The following is a 15,595-nucleotide window of genomic DNA, read 5'->3' on the forward strand; positions in this document are numbered from 1 at the left end:
AACTGCCATTTACTGATCTCCTTTCTTCTCTTGCCCTTTGGGTGTTTTACATCGGAAGCTTTACTTCCATGCTGTGTAAAACGTTCAGTGTGTTCGGCATTAAACATTGTTCCTTTCTTACCTCTTCCTGATATATGTGTGTGTGTGTGTGTGTGTGTGTGTGTGTGTGTGTGTGTGAGAGAGAGAGAGAGAGAGAGAGAGAGAGAGAGAGAAAGAGAGAGAGAATATGCTGTGAAGGCTGTCTCCTCCCCCTCCCATCTCTTCCCCCTCTTCCTCCCACCCCCATACTTACACCACCACATTGCATAGGGCAATGGTCATGTTTTTCATAGTATTTCCCAGAGACTTCCGAGTGGGAACAAAGAAAGGTTCACACATGCATTGAGGACATACTTACTTACAGTCCAGTCTCCCTCTTTTTCTAGGGATGCTATGTTTCTGTTTTTATAAAGTGTGATTTTAGTGTGCAGAAAGCCAGCAACATTTTTGGTCAGGAGATCGGCTTAATCTTCAAATATTGCTGCTTTATAAATTATTTCTTTTTTTTTTTTTTTTTAAATTTTTTTTTTTAGTTTATTTTTTTTTTTGACAGAGAGAGACAGAGCATGAACAGGGGAGGGTCAGAGAGAGGGAGACACAGAATCCGAAACAGGCTCCAGGCTCTGAGCTGTCAGCACAGAGCCCGACGCGGGGCTCGAACTCACAGACCGCGAGATCGTGACCTGAGCCAAAGTCGGCCGCTTAACCGACTGAGCCACCCAGGCGCCCCTTATAAATTATTTCAATCACAGTGGGATTTAAAAAGTAAGTCTGTTTTCCAAAGCATCATTTTTGTGCATATAGCTTTGTGTTGGGCTGTGATGACCATTTTTGAAATGAGATCCTTTTTCATGTGCTTAAAAAAAATTTTTTTTTACCCATTTTTTCCATGATGTGTATTTTGTATAGAGGCCTCATTTATTGTATCTTATTGTCAGCATGGAAATTCTTCTCATGCCTCAGCCAATGCCCAAATTCTTAGTTCTGGACTCTGACTTGTGTTTAGAGGGGACTCTGGAAAGGAGAGCTACTTCAGTGGCCTGGAATCCTCTCTGATTAACTCAATGTGGCCCCTCAAAAGGGCACCTTTGTCTCCTCAGGCCTTGGTTCCTTCTGTTAAGCTAGACGATTAGATCACATGGCCTCTAAGGAACTTTCCATCAGAGAAAATCTAAGATACTCTGATTTGAGATTTTGACCGGCTTCTATGTTGACCTTTGCATTTGTGTATGCAAATTGGAACATTAAGTCTTTCAGTTGTTGATGGATTCTCCATCTCTCTCTCTCTCTCTCTCTCTCTCTCTCTCTCTCTCTCTCTCGATAATTCAGTATTCATTCAAAATATTCTTCCCGCTGGGCAGGAGGGCTAGCCTTCTGTCGCACGTGACTTGACTTAATTTTGCATCAAAGTGCTTAGTTGCTGTCTATGACTAAACGATAGTTGAGTTAAAATACTGGAGTCATTTATTCATTTCGAATATATTCAGTGAGTGCCAGTGGGCCCTGGGATATAATGGTGAGCTAAAAAACAGACTCAGTTCCTTACCTGCATGGAGCTTTCAGTCTAAGCACATTGAAAGAAATAATAACACAAAATGCATATAAAATTGTGCCTGTGATGAGGGCTGAAGAGAAGTAGGTGGTGCTCTGGGAACTCCTGGTAGAGAATTCGCTCCTGTTGTCACCTGCCACCAGTACTTAGAGCTAATAATAGCAGTGGCCCCTGTGCAGCAGGACGATGCTGCTTCTCTCCGTAGATCATCTTTTATTTTTGTAGCAACCTTGCAAACTAGTCATCATGAACTTCATCTCACAGATGAGGAAACGGGCTCCGAGAGGTCGAATTGTGTCCTTAAGATCACGTTGAAGCTAATAAAACTTTGGTACTGAGATTTTAACCCGTCTTCCTTTGACTCTGAAGTCTGTGCTCATCCCCTGGCCCTGAGCATCTAGGCTCAGGTGTATGTGCTATCTCCTCCCTCCCAGTCGTGGGGAGCCACGGTCGTGGGGCATCTCAGGGTGTACAAAGCGCAGTGATTTTACTGAGATTTGGGGAGTTTCTTAAGGCAAATGGGAGTATGTTCTGGAATAGCATACAAAATGTATATGGGTTTTTACGATACTATGTCAGACTTTAAAGATATTTCAGACTTGTTAAAGACTGCTTTGGAAATAAGTGTTCATGCTGGAGAAATCTGAGAAACCCTGCATGCTATTCTAGTTTTCTTTCTTATCAGTCTCATTTTCACTCCTGCCCACCACCCTTCTTACAAAAAAAAGTGATTCTGATAAATTGCCTTTCGATTTTCCTAAAATTTGGTGTATTGGCTCTGGACCTACAGTCTGTTTCTGTGATCGCTTTCTGAATGAGCTAGTAAATAGAGTTTCTAGAGGCTTCTTTGTGTTGATTTCATGTCAGTCTTCCTGCTCAACTGAACACCTTATGGAAAAGATAAGAATGACCTCTTCTCTGAGCCTTGTGACCTGGAGGATAGGTACAGGAAGATCGCATAGTGATTTCATTCACACGTAACATTAGCCGCAGAGAAGGGGTCTGACTGGAGAGTTACACAGTCCCAGGCTTTGGGGAGTGGGCCGCAGGCCACACTGCTGTTCCGTGCTGGGCTTGGATTGGGGACCAGGTCTGGGTTTATGATGGGAACTCGTGCCGGCTCCCTGTAAAAGGCCTCTTTTCTGCCAGTTCATGTCTTCTCCCCTGGACCCTGTGCCCTTGTCCCTCTTCCTCCTCTGTGGACACAGTCAGGTAGAGATAGTTGGGTGTCTTGAGTGAAGGTTCCTCCCCAGACCCTCGCCTCTCCCACCCTGCATCTGGCCAGCCGGCTTTCTCATCTCCTTTGCGTAGATGCTTCTCCCTTTTTGATATTCCGTTACAGGCTTCCTGCTCCTTTCTGTCCATTCCCTGTTTACTTCTTAGACTAAAATGTTTCCATGGTAACAGGTTACTTTTCAAAGGGAACATCTTGTCATTTTATTTAATCCACTGCAGCTGAAGAGGACTGAAATATTAAGTTGTAGTTGCCATGGATACTGCTTTGTTACATGGATTTCTTTTGTATCAGATTTCATATACAATGAATTTCGTTCTTTTTTTTAATACTCCAGGAATAAACACAGTGACTTGCCATTATTGTTGTAATTTGGCTTCTGAGACTATTTTCATAGTCCAAAGCAAAGATTTGTAGAATAATGGGGACCGAACCTCAACTGTTTGAAAAACATATAGTATTTACATTAGCCTCACAGAGAAATGCCTCCTTGCTGGTGAGGTTGGTGACAATTTTTTTTTCTTTTCTTCTCTCTTCTCTCTCTCTCTCTCTCTCTTCTTTTTTTTTTTTTTTTTTTTTTTTTTGTACTATGATTCAGTTAGGGATGTCTCACAAAGGATGAGCTCACATCAGAACCCTTAGTAAACACAGAGAAAAAAGAATTATGTGACTTGAGTTAATTCCTTGAATCTCCTTTCTTCGGTTACTTGTTCAGTTGTCTGCAGTACATCGGAGGGGAATCTATCAGTCATTTAGTCAGGCTTTCTTCTCTCCGGTCTGTTTGTAATACATCATTCAGCCAAACCACCTCTTTTGACTTTTTAAAAACTTTTAATTTTTTAGTTTCGCAGGAAGATGGAAGAGATGTAAGATACTATAGACCGCTCCGATGTACCTACCCCTTACTCCTTTCCCCCATCGCACAGCCTCAAAGCCTGGACAGGACGTTAGTACAGTGTGTGTATGGTCCGTGTACTTTATGTAACCAGTGCATCACTGAGGTCTGTTTGTTACCACAAAGACCTCCCGCTCTCGCGCCGCCCCATCCCCCCATTCCTAACACCTGGCAACCACTAATCTGTTCTCCATCTCTCTAATTTTGTTACTTTGACAGTGTTATGTAACTTGGCCTCATAATAGGTTTTCTCTTTTAACATGATTTCCAAACTAAACAGAAACTCTTGATAATTCTGTCTTGCTTTGGTGCTTGAAATGAAGATACGGAAAGGATAGAGGATAGGTAGGGCTTCTCGTACTGGTTCTATATGTAATTGTGTGATTTTGGTTTGGTAATTTAATCGCTCTGCATTATGGGAGCTCTGACTTTGGAGTCAACTAAACTTGAGTTGGAATCCTGGTTTTCCACTTGGTGGCTGTAATCTTGGGCACTTTCGTAACTCTCAGCTTCAGTTTCCTTCTCTGGACAGGTAATAATAATAGTACCTTCCTTACAGGGCCATCCTTAAGATTAGATAAGAAAATATAAAGAATTTGCTTAGCTTAGAATGCTTGGTACGGAGTAAATGTCCACTGTGTATGTTTCTTTGTTAATATGACAATTAGTGCTGTCATTTTTATCTATAAAGTGGAGGTACTGCTTTATAGGGTTGTCCTGGGAATAATGAAATAATGTGTACCTGGCATAAACAGCACTTAGTAAGTGATAACTAGCATTGTTATTTTGCTGGTGTTTTCATACAACTGCGGGATATCTGAATTTAAGACAATGAATGTGAAAACCCCGAGGCAAAGATAAGGGTGTACCTAGATTTGTCCTGCATTATCCTGGGACATGACTTCCGTCTTTGGTCTCTTATTTCGTATGTAGTGCTCTTTATCTGAGACCATCCTTGTTTGTACACCATCCTTGGTCTGGATTTTCCTTCCTCAATTGGTGACCGTCCTGTTTTTGCCCAGACCTACTGTATTAATTAAGCAACGCCGTGCATCAAACAGAAACCTCTTCAGTAGGTGTGTTATTTCAAACATAATATAGAACAAGATCTGAATTTCTGTGACTGTCACTATTAATGTTTTCATTAATATCAAAATATTAATTTAATGAACGAATACATAGAAATGAGACTGTAGAGCACCGAGAACAGATAGAAAGTACTCAAGTGTTAGCTATCGTTGCCATTAATTGAAGGATAAATCTGGCATCTCATATTTTCCATCTAAATTGTGCATGACATCACAAAAATCAGGTCTGGGTAGAAGGATCCATTAAAAGGCCAAGACAGACTAATGGATTTTTAACATAAAAGAGTCCAAGGCAAGGTAAGGTTTTAGATTCACATTGTGTAAAAACCTTTAAGGAATGGTCACTTGTTGAGTTTTGGGGTAGTATAAAAAATAATATGCATAATTATCAAAAAGACTATTAAAATATCCTTCCCTTTTCCAACTACAATCTTTGTGAGGCTAGATTTTCTTGATATACTTTAACTAAGATAACATATTACAAAAGATTGAATGTAGAAGCAGATATAAAGATCCAGTGGACTTCTGTTAAGTCCTGAATTAGATTTACAAAAAAAATGTAAAACAGTGCCTCTGTTTTTCTAAGTTTTTTGTTGTTGTTGTTTGTTTAGATCCATTTAGTTTCTGGGGTGTCTGGGTGGTTCAGTCGGTTAAGCATCTGACTTTGGCTCAGGTCATGATCTCACAGTTCACGAGTTTGAGCCCCATGTCGGGCTCTGGGCTGACAGCTCAGAGCCTGGAACCTGCTTTGGATTCTGTGTCTCCCTCACTCTCTGCCCCTCCCCCGCTTGCACTCTGTCTCTCCCTCTCTCAAAAATAAATAAACATTAAAAAAATAAACAATTTTTTCATAAGAGTAAGTTCTACATATTAATATTTGATGTGCTTATTGGTACATAAAATGTTTTTTTGAACTTTTTCAAAAATATAACTTCCTTGGAATGCTCAGTAATTTAAACACTGTGTAGACTTTCTGAGACCAATAGTTTGGGAACTGCTGTGTTAAGAAGGAAAAGGAAGTATGTACTGGCCAGCATACAATTATTAAGAGTGTTTTTCACAAGCTGTTTGATACTGCATTTAGATAATAATTCCTGGTGATTTTTGTCAAGTTTTAGAGCTTAGGAGTCTAGAAATATTCATGCCACCAGGGAACTTTAAATTTGTCCTGAATGCATAATAGTGCCAGGCAGGTAGTGTAGTAGATTTCGGGGGACCCACAAGATGAGCATCAGTTCCTCCACTCTAGAAGCTTACAGGCCCATAGTGGGTGGAGGGAAATGTCCAGATGAGCCACAGCAGCGTGTCGTCCTCTGACAGAAGGAGCACGCAGTCAGAAGGGAGGAGCAACGAGGCAGCGGGAGAGGAACGTGTCGTTTAAGGTAGAGTTCGGATGCTGTCAGAAGAGGGGAGGACGGTGAGTGCGCAGCGGATCGCGGATAGGCCTGGTACTGGCCGTTTCCCAGGAAGCCTCCTTCTGGTCTCTCACCTCCAGGTCATGTGCTGACAGTTTTTCTGTCACGTGCATCCAGTTCTCTCTGATCGGGCATGTTGCTATCAGCCTCTTTTTATCTTGGGCCTAAAGAACATTTCTGCCATTTATTCTGTATTCAGGAGGTCCTGCAAACAGTAGGCTAAGGCCGTTGTTTGCTTACCTCGGATCCTCATCCTCCTCAAAAATAACTTTGGTGTATCTCTTGCTACATGAAACCCTAGTATTTGAAAGTTGCGCACGGTTGGGGCACCTGCGTGGCTCAGTCGGTTAAGCGTCCGACTTGGCTCCATTTGTGGGTTCGAGCCCCACTTTGGGTTCTGTGCTGACAGCTCAGAGCCTGGAGCCTGCTTCGGATTCTGTGTCCCCCTCTCTGTCTGCCCCTCCCCCGACCCTTCAAAACTAAACAAACATTAAAAAAATTAAAAAAGAAAAGTTGCATCTGGTTGAGAGATAATTTTGTTGTAATAATTGATTTCTAATTTTCAAAGGTCCTCTGTTTTATTTTGGGCTTTTTAAACTGCTGACCTTGTCAGTGCCATTCATTGATAGAAACAAAAATGAGAGAAACAGTTTCCATTTTAGGCTCTTAAGATCCTCAGTACCTTTGTCTTTTCTCTTGTATAATTATTAGTATTAATAATTATCAACCTATTTTGTACAAATCAATGGCATACAAGTAGTTGTATTCAATAAGGTATTTGAAGTGTTTGTTTTATTATTGTGGCACATTTTTGAGCTAATTTTGATAATACTGGCTGATGAAGGTATTAAAAGGAAAAAAAAACACACAAAGAAATAAAAAAAGGAAAAAAATGAAATTAAAAACAACCCAGGAATGTTTGTCCTAGAATTGTCAAGGACTTAGCAGTGCGTGTGTAGCAGTGATGGGGAAATGCTTTCGTAGACACCCACTTGAGAACCTTGGCATGGCCTAGGCCTTCTAGAAGAACCTGCAGGTTGAGCTGTGGCACAAGTTATTGGATGGGCCGTGGCCGAAACCTTCTCAGATGATGCATTTGGCTCGACCTGCTCGTAGGCAGGCGAGCGTTTGGAAAGTATCTAGAGGTAGAGGAGAGAGCTTTTGGTAGCTGGTTTTGCTCGGAGCTGGTTGTGAGACAGAAAGGGACAAGCTGGAAGGGAAAGGGTTGGTAATGCTGACTGCTTGTTTTTCTTAAAGTACTCATGATTAAAATAGCCTCCTGGCCTATGTGGTTCCTCTCATACCTCCTAAAACAGCGTGTTATTCCTACATGAACCTACTAGAATAGTCCATCTTTTGACTTGTTTTTCAACACACCATTCTCCTGGTGGGGAAACGAAGATGCCTTGTAGATCAAAACCAGCACTCAATGCAGACTTTTTCCCCCCCACCTCGTCCCACTTCTGTAGAGAACCCCCCCCCCCACTCGCCCTTGGGAAGTCCTCTGTTTTGCCCTGCTGTTGTGCTCCCTTCAGAGGTGAAGGGTTGGAAATTAACCACATCCTGCACTGTCATCTCCTTGTGAAGCCTGCCTGGTGTTGATCACTTCCCTGGGCATTTTTGGACCCTGTTCCTCCTGAGATGATCTGTGACTGTAAATGTAGCGATTGGACCTGTTGTGGCTTTGTGGGGTGATGCCACCTCCCGGGGAGTTGGAGAGTAAGTCTCTTAAGAACTGGGCCGCGTGTCTTCTTCCCTTGTGGTTTAGTCTCCTCCCTTCCTTTGTCGTTTCTATTGCCCGCTTTCCCGAAATAAGACTCTTTGTGAGAAAAATTGTTGGGTCAAAAGAAGAAAGCATCAGGCCTGAAGGAAATAACCGTTTTCCACAATTCATGTTAACAACCTCAATGGGACGATGGGGGTGCCGGCTCTGCGGAGGACAGACCCGAGACCGGCAGCCTCTCTGCTCCTGTGCTGTTTGTACACTCGCAGCACAGCCGAGTCCACCGGTAGCCGCCGGCGGCTCTCACTGTGGCACGGCCTTCTCCGTGGCTCTACTGCAGACGCAAAGGTGGCCGCACAACGCGGCAGATTTGTCCCTGGGCACAGAAGGGGCGTCCTGAGGTAGCCCACGGTCCGTCGTGGCTCAGAGTTGACAGGAACCGGGAGCTGGGACTGCGCTTCTTCATCCGGCCCTGTGCCCCAGTGGGTGCCCTGTGCGAGGCCGGGACAGAAAGGCACTCAGTCGGCATCTCATGAAGGAGTGAGAGGGGAAGGCAGTCCACCCTTTGCGGGCGTTGTGGGGTGAAATGGGGAGATAGGAAAGGCTTCACAGAAATAGTGGCTTCTGAAAGGACCCCGGATGGTGAGAATTTAGAGCAAGGGAGGGTGAGCAGGTGCGGTGAGAATGACCTAGAAACGAAGTAAAGTCTTCCACCTCTTGGACCTGCTGGGCTCATTCCCACACATCTTTTCCATCTCTGCTTGTTCTGCTTTATTTAATGAGGCCTTTCCTGTCTGTGCTGTGTAAAGAACTGGGGAAATATTTCATCATTCACTGTCTGCTTGATTCTTTGGCCCTTACTATCATCTAACCTATTATTTGTTTCTTCATTTTATACCCAAGTGAGCATAGAAGTTCCAGTTAGGCAGGGACACTGTATTGTTCACTGCTTTATCCACAACATCTAGGCCAGTTCTGAGCATATAATAGGTACTTAACCAATATTTGCTGAATGGATGAGTGACCCAGTGTGTGTGCTAGGAACCATAGCTGTCTTGCTCATCTTTAAAAAATTTTTTTAGTGTTTGTTTATTTTTGAGAGACAGAGCATGAGTAGGGGAGGGGCAGAGAGCGGGGTGGGGACACAGAATCCGAGGCAGCCTCCAGGCCCCGAGCTGTCAGCACAGAGCCCGATGTGGGTTTCGAACTCACAGATCATGAGATCCTGACCTGAGCCGAAGTCGGTCACTTAACCAACTGAGCCACCCGGGCCCCCCGTATCTTGTTTATCTTTTAATAAGGTTTACAGTAGGGCACGAGAAATGTTTTGAAAAGAAGAAACCTCTATTGGGGTTGTACCGTAGCAACGTACCTCCCTCTGAGGTGTGAAGGACCAACGGTATAGGTAGGTACTCAAGACGGGGAGTTGCAGTCAGGGATTTTTTTTAGAAGAAAGAGATTCGAGAGATGTGTATGGGCTTTGGGGCGTGCACACGTGCAGGGCAACACTGGAAGTAGTGGGGAACTTAATTCTTCCGGTTTTATCCCTCATCTATTTCCAGTGAATTATTTTCCTTGAAAAAATGTGTGAATGTTTATGCCTGAACTATATGGTGCTAACCTAATCTGCTCTTTCCATGACAGGAGGCTGAACAGCACCCAGGGAGAAATTCGTGTTGGTCCTAGCCATCAGGTAAAGCAAATTTCAGTAGCTTCTCTGATGGAGTTTTATTTCTTATTATTCTGCTGGCCCTTGATTCTGTTGAGCAGCAACTTAGAATTGTTGTTACACTTAAGGGAATTTCATATAAATACAGAGATTTTTTTTTTCTTTCTGATCGTCACATACTTTTTAAAATCGTGGTAAGATACATATAATGTAAAATGTACCATTCTAAACATTTTTAAGTGTACATTTCAGTGCTGGTAAGTACATTCATGTTGCTGTGCGGTCGTCACCGCCATACCATCTACCCCCAGAACTTTCTCACCTTCCCAAACTGAGACTCTCCCTCCCCAAGCCCCTGGTAACCCCTGTCCTGCTTTCTGTCTCCACGAATTTGACTGCCCTAGGTTTCTCATATCCTTGGATTGCACAGTACTTGTCCTTCTGTCCGGCTTCTTTTACGTAACATAAGACCTTCAGGGTTCATTCACCCCTGTCGTAGCACAAACCAGAATGTAATTTCCTTTTAAGGCTGAATCTTCATCATTTGTTTATACCGCCACATTTCGTTGATACATTCATTTCTTGATGGACATTTGGTCCCTACATACTTTCATTTTAACTTTTTAATAACCCCTGTCCTTCAGAAGAGTCCAGATGGTTAGGCTCTTTGTTTGTCAGCAGCTTGTTGTGTCAGGGCCTGTGTCCTATTTTGTTCAGTTTACTGAGACTCTTAGTGTCATGTTTGACATCAGTCTCTTTTTTCCTCCTTCCCCCACTTTGTAAGGACAGAGAGGTTTCAGTAGTCTGTTTACTTGTTCATTTTTCTGTCTGGACGTTGAGCATTTCTTATATGTCATTCATATTTCTAAGAATCTATTTTAACTCTGTAATGAGAAAGAAATGAAGAAGGGAGGGAATATTAAAGTCGAAACACAGAAACAGGGCATCTCATTTCTAGTGGACACTTCGCATCCCAGAACTAGGATTATAACTGAGACCGGCAAAAAAAAGCTGCACGTGATCACTCCCCTTATTGCCCGCCCTGTCCCCGCACAACCCTTTCCTTGGTGTGGCCTGTTAGGGCGTCTGCCTACCACTTCTCAACTGTATTTTCTGTGCCTTCAGGCCTAGGAGTTCCAGTCTAATTGGGATCTAGTCCTTACCAGGTTCCCTGTGACTACATGTCCCTCTTTCTGCCCTCTTGCCACCATATTTTCCCACCCATGTTTCTTCTTCCCCGTTGTGTTTCTAGTGTCTTGAGATCTTTGTACGAAAGCTTTATTTTACGATTTTTTGCCTTGCCATAACAGAAAAAGTGGTTTTTAAGTAAAAGATACTTAAATTCTTGCTTAGGTTTTTTTATAGTTAGATTATGCTTGGATTTTTGTATACCTTCATTTATTTTGTACCAGATTTTAAATATCTTTATTAGGCTTTGTGGGTTTTTTTCCCAAAAAGACATGTTTTGGAACACCAGATACGAAAGGACTTTTTTTTTTTTTTAATCGGCAGTATTTTCCTTATTAAAATTTTAATTTGTTTTTAGGCACAACATTAACCCATGTAAAAGTCAAGAAAGAATGGTACAATAAATCCCCTGATCCTTATTACTCCGTTTTCACACCTACCAAGTTAGGATCAAACTTGTTTCATTTATTCTCCTTTACATCCCTCCAGCTATTATTTTGAAATGATTCACAAATCTATCATTTTACTTGTAAATATCCCAAAGATAAGAGCCCTTTCAAAAAACCAAAATCACAGTATGTAACACCTAATAAAAATTAGCAATTTCTTAAATACCCACCAGGACCAAATTTCCGTAATTGTCTTTTTTTTTTTTTTTTTTTTACGGTTCAAATTGGAATGTGAGTAAGAGCCATGCATTGCAAGTGGTTGATAGGTCTCTTAAATCTCTTTTAATTCATCTGTTGTTCTTATTTTCCCCTTCTCTCAGTGTATGTATTGAAGAAGGTGAGTGTTTTGTCTAGTAGGGTGTCCCACAGTCTGGATTTGGCTGATTGCATCTTTATGTGTCATTAGACTTGTCCCGTGTCCTTGGCATATCTTGCAAATGAGTAGTTAAAATCTAGAAGTTTAATCCTGTGCTCCTTTGGTCCTCTGCCTCTGGTGCGGGTGGTGCTGTGTCTGTCTACCAGGAGGTTACGCGTGTCCTTGGAAGGGGGATTTGCTGCCTTGGCTTGTTACTTAGATCTACCCTTCAAAATGGTGGTGTTCTAATCCTATCACTCCTTCATTTATTAGGTGAGTAAATGAAGCTTTCCCCTTACCAACCATTTGATTACCTGAATCACAGAGGAAAGGCAAGATAAATGTTCAATTCCTTCCTTCTGTTTACCAGTTTTCAAAAATACTGTTTCCCCCAACGTCTTCCAGTGGTCACCAGTGGATTTTAAATTATTTGTTCTCTGCTAACCAGCTGTCCTTATTCTTTTTTTTCTTTTTAATTTTTATTTATTTTTGAGAGAGAGAGAGAGCACACACCCAGGAAGTGGGGGGGGTGGCATGTGCAGAGAGAGAGGGGGACAGAGGATCTGAAGCAGGCTCTGCACTGACAGCAGCAAGCCCGGTGTGGGGCTCAAACTTACAAACCTTGAGATCGTGACCTGAGCCGAAGTCGGACGCATAACCCCCTGAACTACCCAGGCACCCCCGCATTGTCCTTATTCTTACTGATGATTAAATTATCCATCTGGGGCCAGTAGGGGCCTCTTCCTGCTAACTTCTGTGTCCTTTCGACTGGACGGAACTCAGTGGTCTTTGTAGGATTCCTTTAACTGGTATGGCATTCTAATGTCTCATCTTGTACAGTCCCTGCCCTAGATCTCGAATTAAATTTTTCTCATAGGAGCCCTTATTGTTTTACTGAGAAGTGACATTTTTTGACTGGGTACTGGGGTGTTCATTGTTACTGGGTCGGTTGGTTACTTGTTTCTAGGCCTTTTCAGGAAAAAGAAATATGCCTTTTTCTTATATATTTTTTAAAGATACATTGTACATTCCTTTTGATATTTCTAATTCCAATTCAAATTTTTATCTGGATTTTATATTTAATCCTATCTTTCCTTCATTTGTCTGTATCTTTTCCCCATGTCTCAAATCCCATTTTCAAATGACACCAACATCATTATTTGTTTGCTTTAATCCCATAATACATATATAATAGCACAAGATAATAATACTTACACTGCTGCAAACAATATGATTATTGAAAACAGCTTGCAATTTAATTTTTTTTTTTTTTTTTTTTTTGCGGGGGTGGTTTCTTAGTATATATCCCACTAGGGCTGTGTGGGCAAATTAATATGTTTTAAAGTTGGTTGAAATAATTTCTAGAGAGGAATCAACTTACTGTGTAGTTAATGCATTTATTTCATTTTGCCTTATGGTTTTTAAGGGATTACTATTCTTTAAGTTTCATTTTGTTTTTATGTAGGGCTATTCACATGGCCCCACAGTCAAACATACAAAGGAAAAAGTATGTTCAAGAAAGTCGACTACATCTGTCCCCTCCACATGTTCCTTCTCTCCATGATGGACACTTGTTGCTTTTGTTTTTGTTAAGTTAAGGTTTTGATTTTCCCTTCTTATCTTTATTCCCCGACCCTCTGTTCTTAGATAAATGGTAGCGTAATACACACGCTTCCGCCGACTTTCTGTTAACAATGTATCCTGCTGTTCCCTCCATGGCAGTACGTAGGGCTCCTCCTCATTTCCTTCTACTGCCTCATGGGGCTCCATTGCGTGGATACAGCAGTTTATTCTTCCAGTTCCAGTCCCTATTGTTGGGCCCTTAGGTTGCTTGCAGTCATGTGCCATTACAGGTAATGCTGCAGTGAATGGCCTGAGCATATAGATTTTTATGTTTTTGCCAACATATTTTTGGAATATATCCCCAGAAGGGGGGTTGGCTCGCTTGGAGGGCAAGTGCACCTGTAAGTGTGAAGACATTACAAAATGCCCTTCTATAGAGATTGTACCATTTTTGTATCTGTGCTGGCAACTCATGCAAGTGCGAACACCACAGCCTTGTATATTGTCACACTTTGGGACTTCCGTCGGTCTGATAGGTGGGAAATGGTATCTCAGTGATAAGCTTTTCTTTTATCAGCAACTTTGACCGTGTTTTCTTACCATTAAGAGCCATTTGCATTTCTTTTTCCGTAAGCTAACTAATTATATTTCCAGCCTGTTTTTCTCTTGGCGGGGAGGGGGGGAGGTTTGTCCCCCTGGGACAAACTGCCAGACCTGGGAGAGCTGCCACACCAGATACCATATTCGGTCCTGGGAAACAGAGCTCAGTACAAATGCCAAAAAAGACCTTTGGGGGCACCTCGGTGGCTTAGTCAGTTAAGTGACCAGCTCCTGATTTTGGCTCAGGTCATGGTCTCATGGTCTTGAGATTGACCTTCACATTGGGTTCTGTGCAAAGCGTAGAGCCTGCTTAGGATTCTCTCTCTCCCTCTCTCTCTGCCCCTTTTCCACTCATGCTCGTTCTTTCTCTCTCAGAGTAAATAAATTTTAGAAAAACTCGAAGAAAAAAAACCCTTTTGGTGTGAATACCTGTTGTGTGTTAAATTTTATTCCAATGTGGTCACTGTGTGTTAAGCAGAACTCATTGAGGCACCCAATTAAATGTTATAAAAGTCGATACTAAATTAAAGAAGAGCATCCTTGTTTGGAGAAAGTCGGCACTTGATGCGCATTTAGAGGTATCAGAGATAGCCTGTGAAGCAGACTGGTATCTAGAGCCACATGATCTGCTCATGTTGTGTCTGCCACAGAATTGTTTTAAAAACGTGAGTACAAGCTTTCGCATAAAAATTTCCGGACTTTGGAAAAAATCGGAGGTTAAACAAGTACCGGTTCTCCTTCCTGCCCGGCTGCTTTCTGTGCACAGGGCAGCACCGCCTCCATTTCTGCCCGGTTCCCTTGCCTCCGTAGCACCTGATACCTGCACGCCCAGTGCTGGAGCCACTGCCGCTCGTGGCCGTGAGCGCCTGAAGCGTGGCTAGTCCGCATTGGGAGGTGGTGTTTAACGGGGATGCTAGAGTGTTTTAAAATGAAATATGTGTCTCTCGTTCTATTTCCGTTGGACAGTGCTACCTTCCAGCTGCTCCTTTCATTTTGTTTTGCCTGGTTTCTTTAGACGCTGGAGCTTTTTAACAGCAGCTCTTGGTTTAAAATTTTAGACTAGTACTTGCATGTTCATCATTTAAGACAACCAGAACGTGCCTGTTTTGCAGGCAGTTGACTTTTTCTAGGCCTCTCATGGTTGGGGTAGTCCTCGTGCCTCCTGGCCCTGGCTGTGCCACAGCAGAGTGGGGATGAGAACATGCTAGACGTATTTGGATCTCGAACCCACAGGTGACGAAGAGACTGGGTTGTTGGGCACTGTTGTTCAAATGTTTAAAATTTTTTTTTTTTTTTTTTTTTTTGCTGAGGTACACTTTACGTGCAGTGAACTGTTGAGATCTTATGTGGACTATTGCGTCCGCTGTCACCCTTCCTGTCAAGGCTCAACAGTTGTGTTGTCTCAGAAAGTTCCTTCCTGCCCCTTCACAAGCAGTCCCCTCCTCCTGAAGCTGCTACTGGCCTGATTTCTGTCACCACCATTTAGTCCAGCTTGGTTTTTAATGTTACTTCCAAGTTTGTGCCTTTTTTTACGTTTACCATGACTACAGGGTAGTTATTGAGTGTCTTGGGAGTAGCGTTAACTTAATGGGATGGTGCGTTTAAATTTTCAACAAAGATCCTTAGGTGAGGTTTCATCACTTGTAATCTGTCTCTTTGTAGATGTGTTACATTGGAAATGTGTGTGTTTTCCCCTTCTTTATCAGGGAACTATTATCTCCTGAGGGTTTGTGTTTTTTTCATTTCTTTTATGCACACGTGTCCATTTCTATTTTATTCTTTGGATCATGCTGACACTGGTTTATTTTGATACTGTTTGCTTCTC

At 42.4% G+C, this 15,595-nt stretch overlaps 1 protein-coding gene across 8 annotated transcripts in view; it reads left to right on the plus strand.

Moving 5' to 3' along the window:
- Window positions 1-15,595, plus strand: part of RERE (arginine-glutamic acid dipeptide repeats) — a 426,890-nt gene that overhangs the window by 287,960 nt on the left and 123,335 nt on the right. For all 8 annotated transcript variants that reach the window (XM_049618826.1, XM_049618828.1, XM_049618825.1 and 5 more), the window contains one exon: window positions 9,591-9,639. In XM_049618826.1, the coding sequence (XP_049474783.1) occupies window positions 9,591-9,639 (49 nt within the window). The remainder of the gene's footprint in view (window positions 1-9,590; window positions 9,640-15,595) is intronic.

Source organism: Panthera uncia, assembly GCF_023721935.1.
Source record: "Panthera uncia isolate 11264 chromosome C1 unlocalized genomic scaffold, Puncia_PCG_1.0 HiC_scaffold_4, whole genome shotgun sequence".
Lineage (NCBI taxonomy): Eukaryota > Metazoa > Chordata > Mammalia > Carnivora > Felidae > Panthera > Panthera uncia.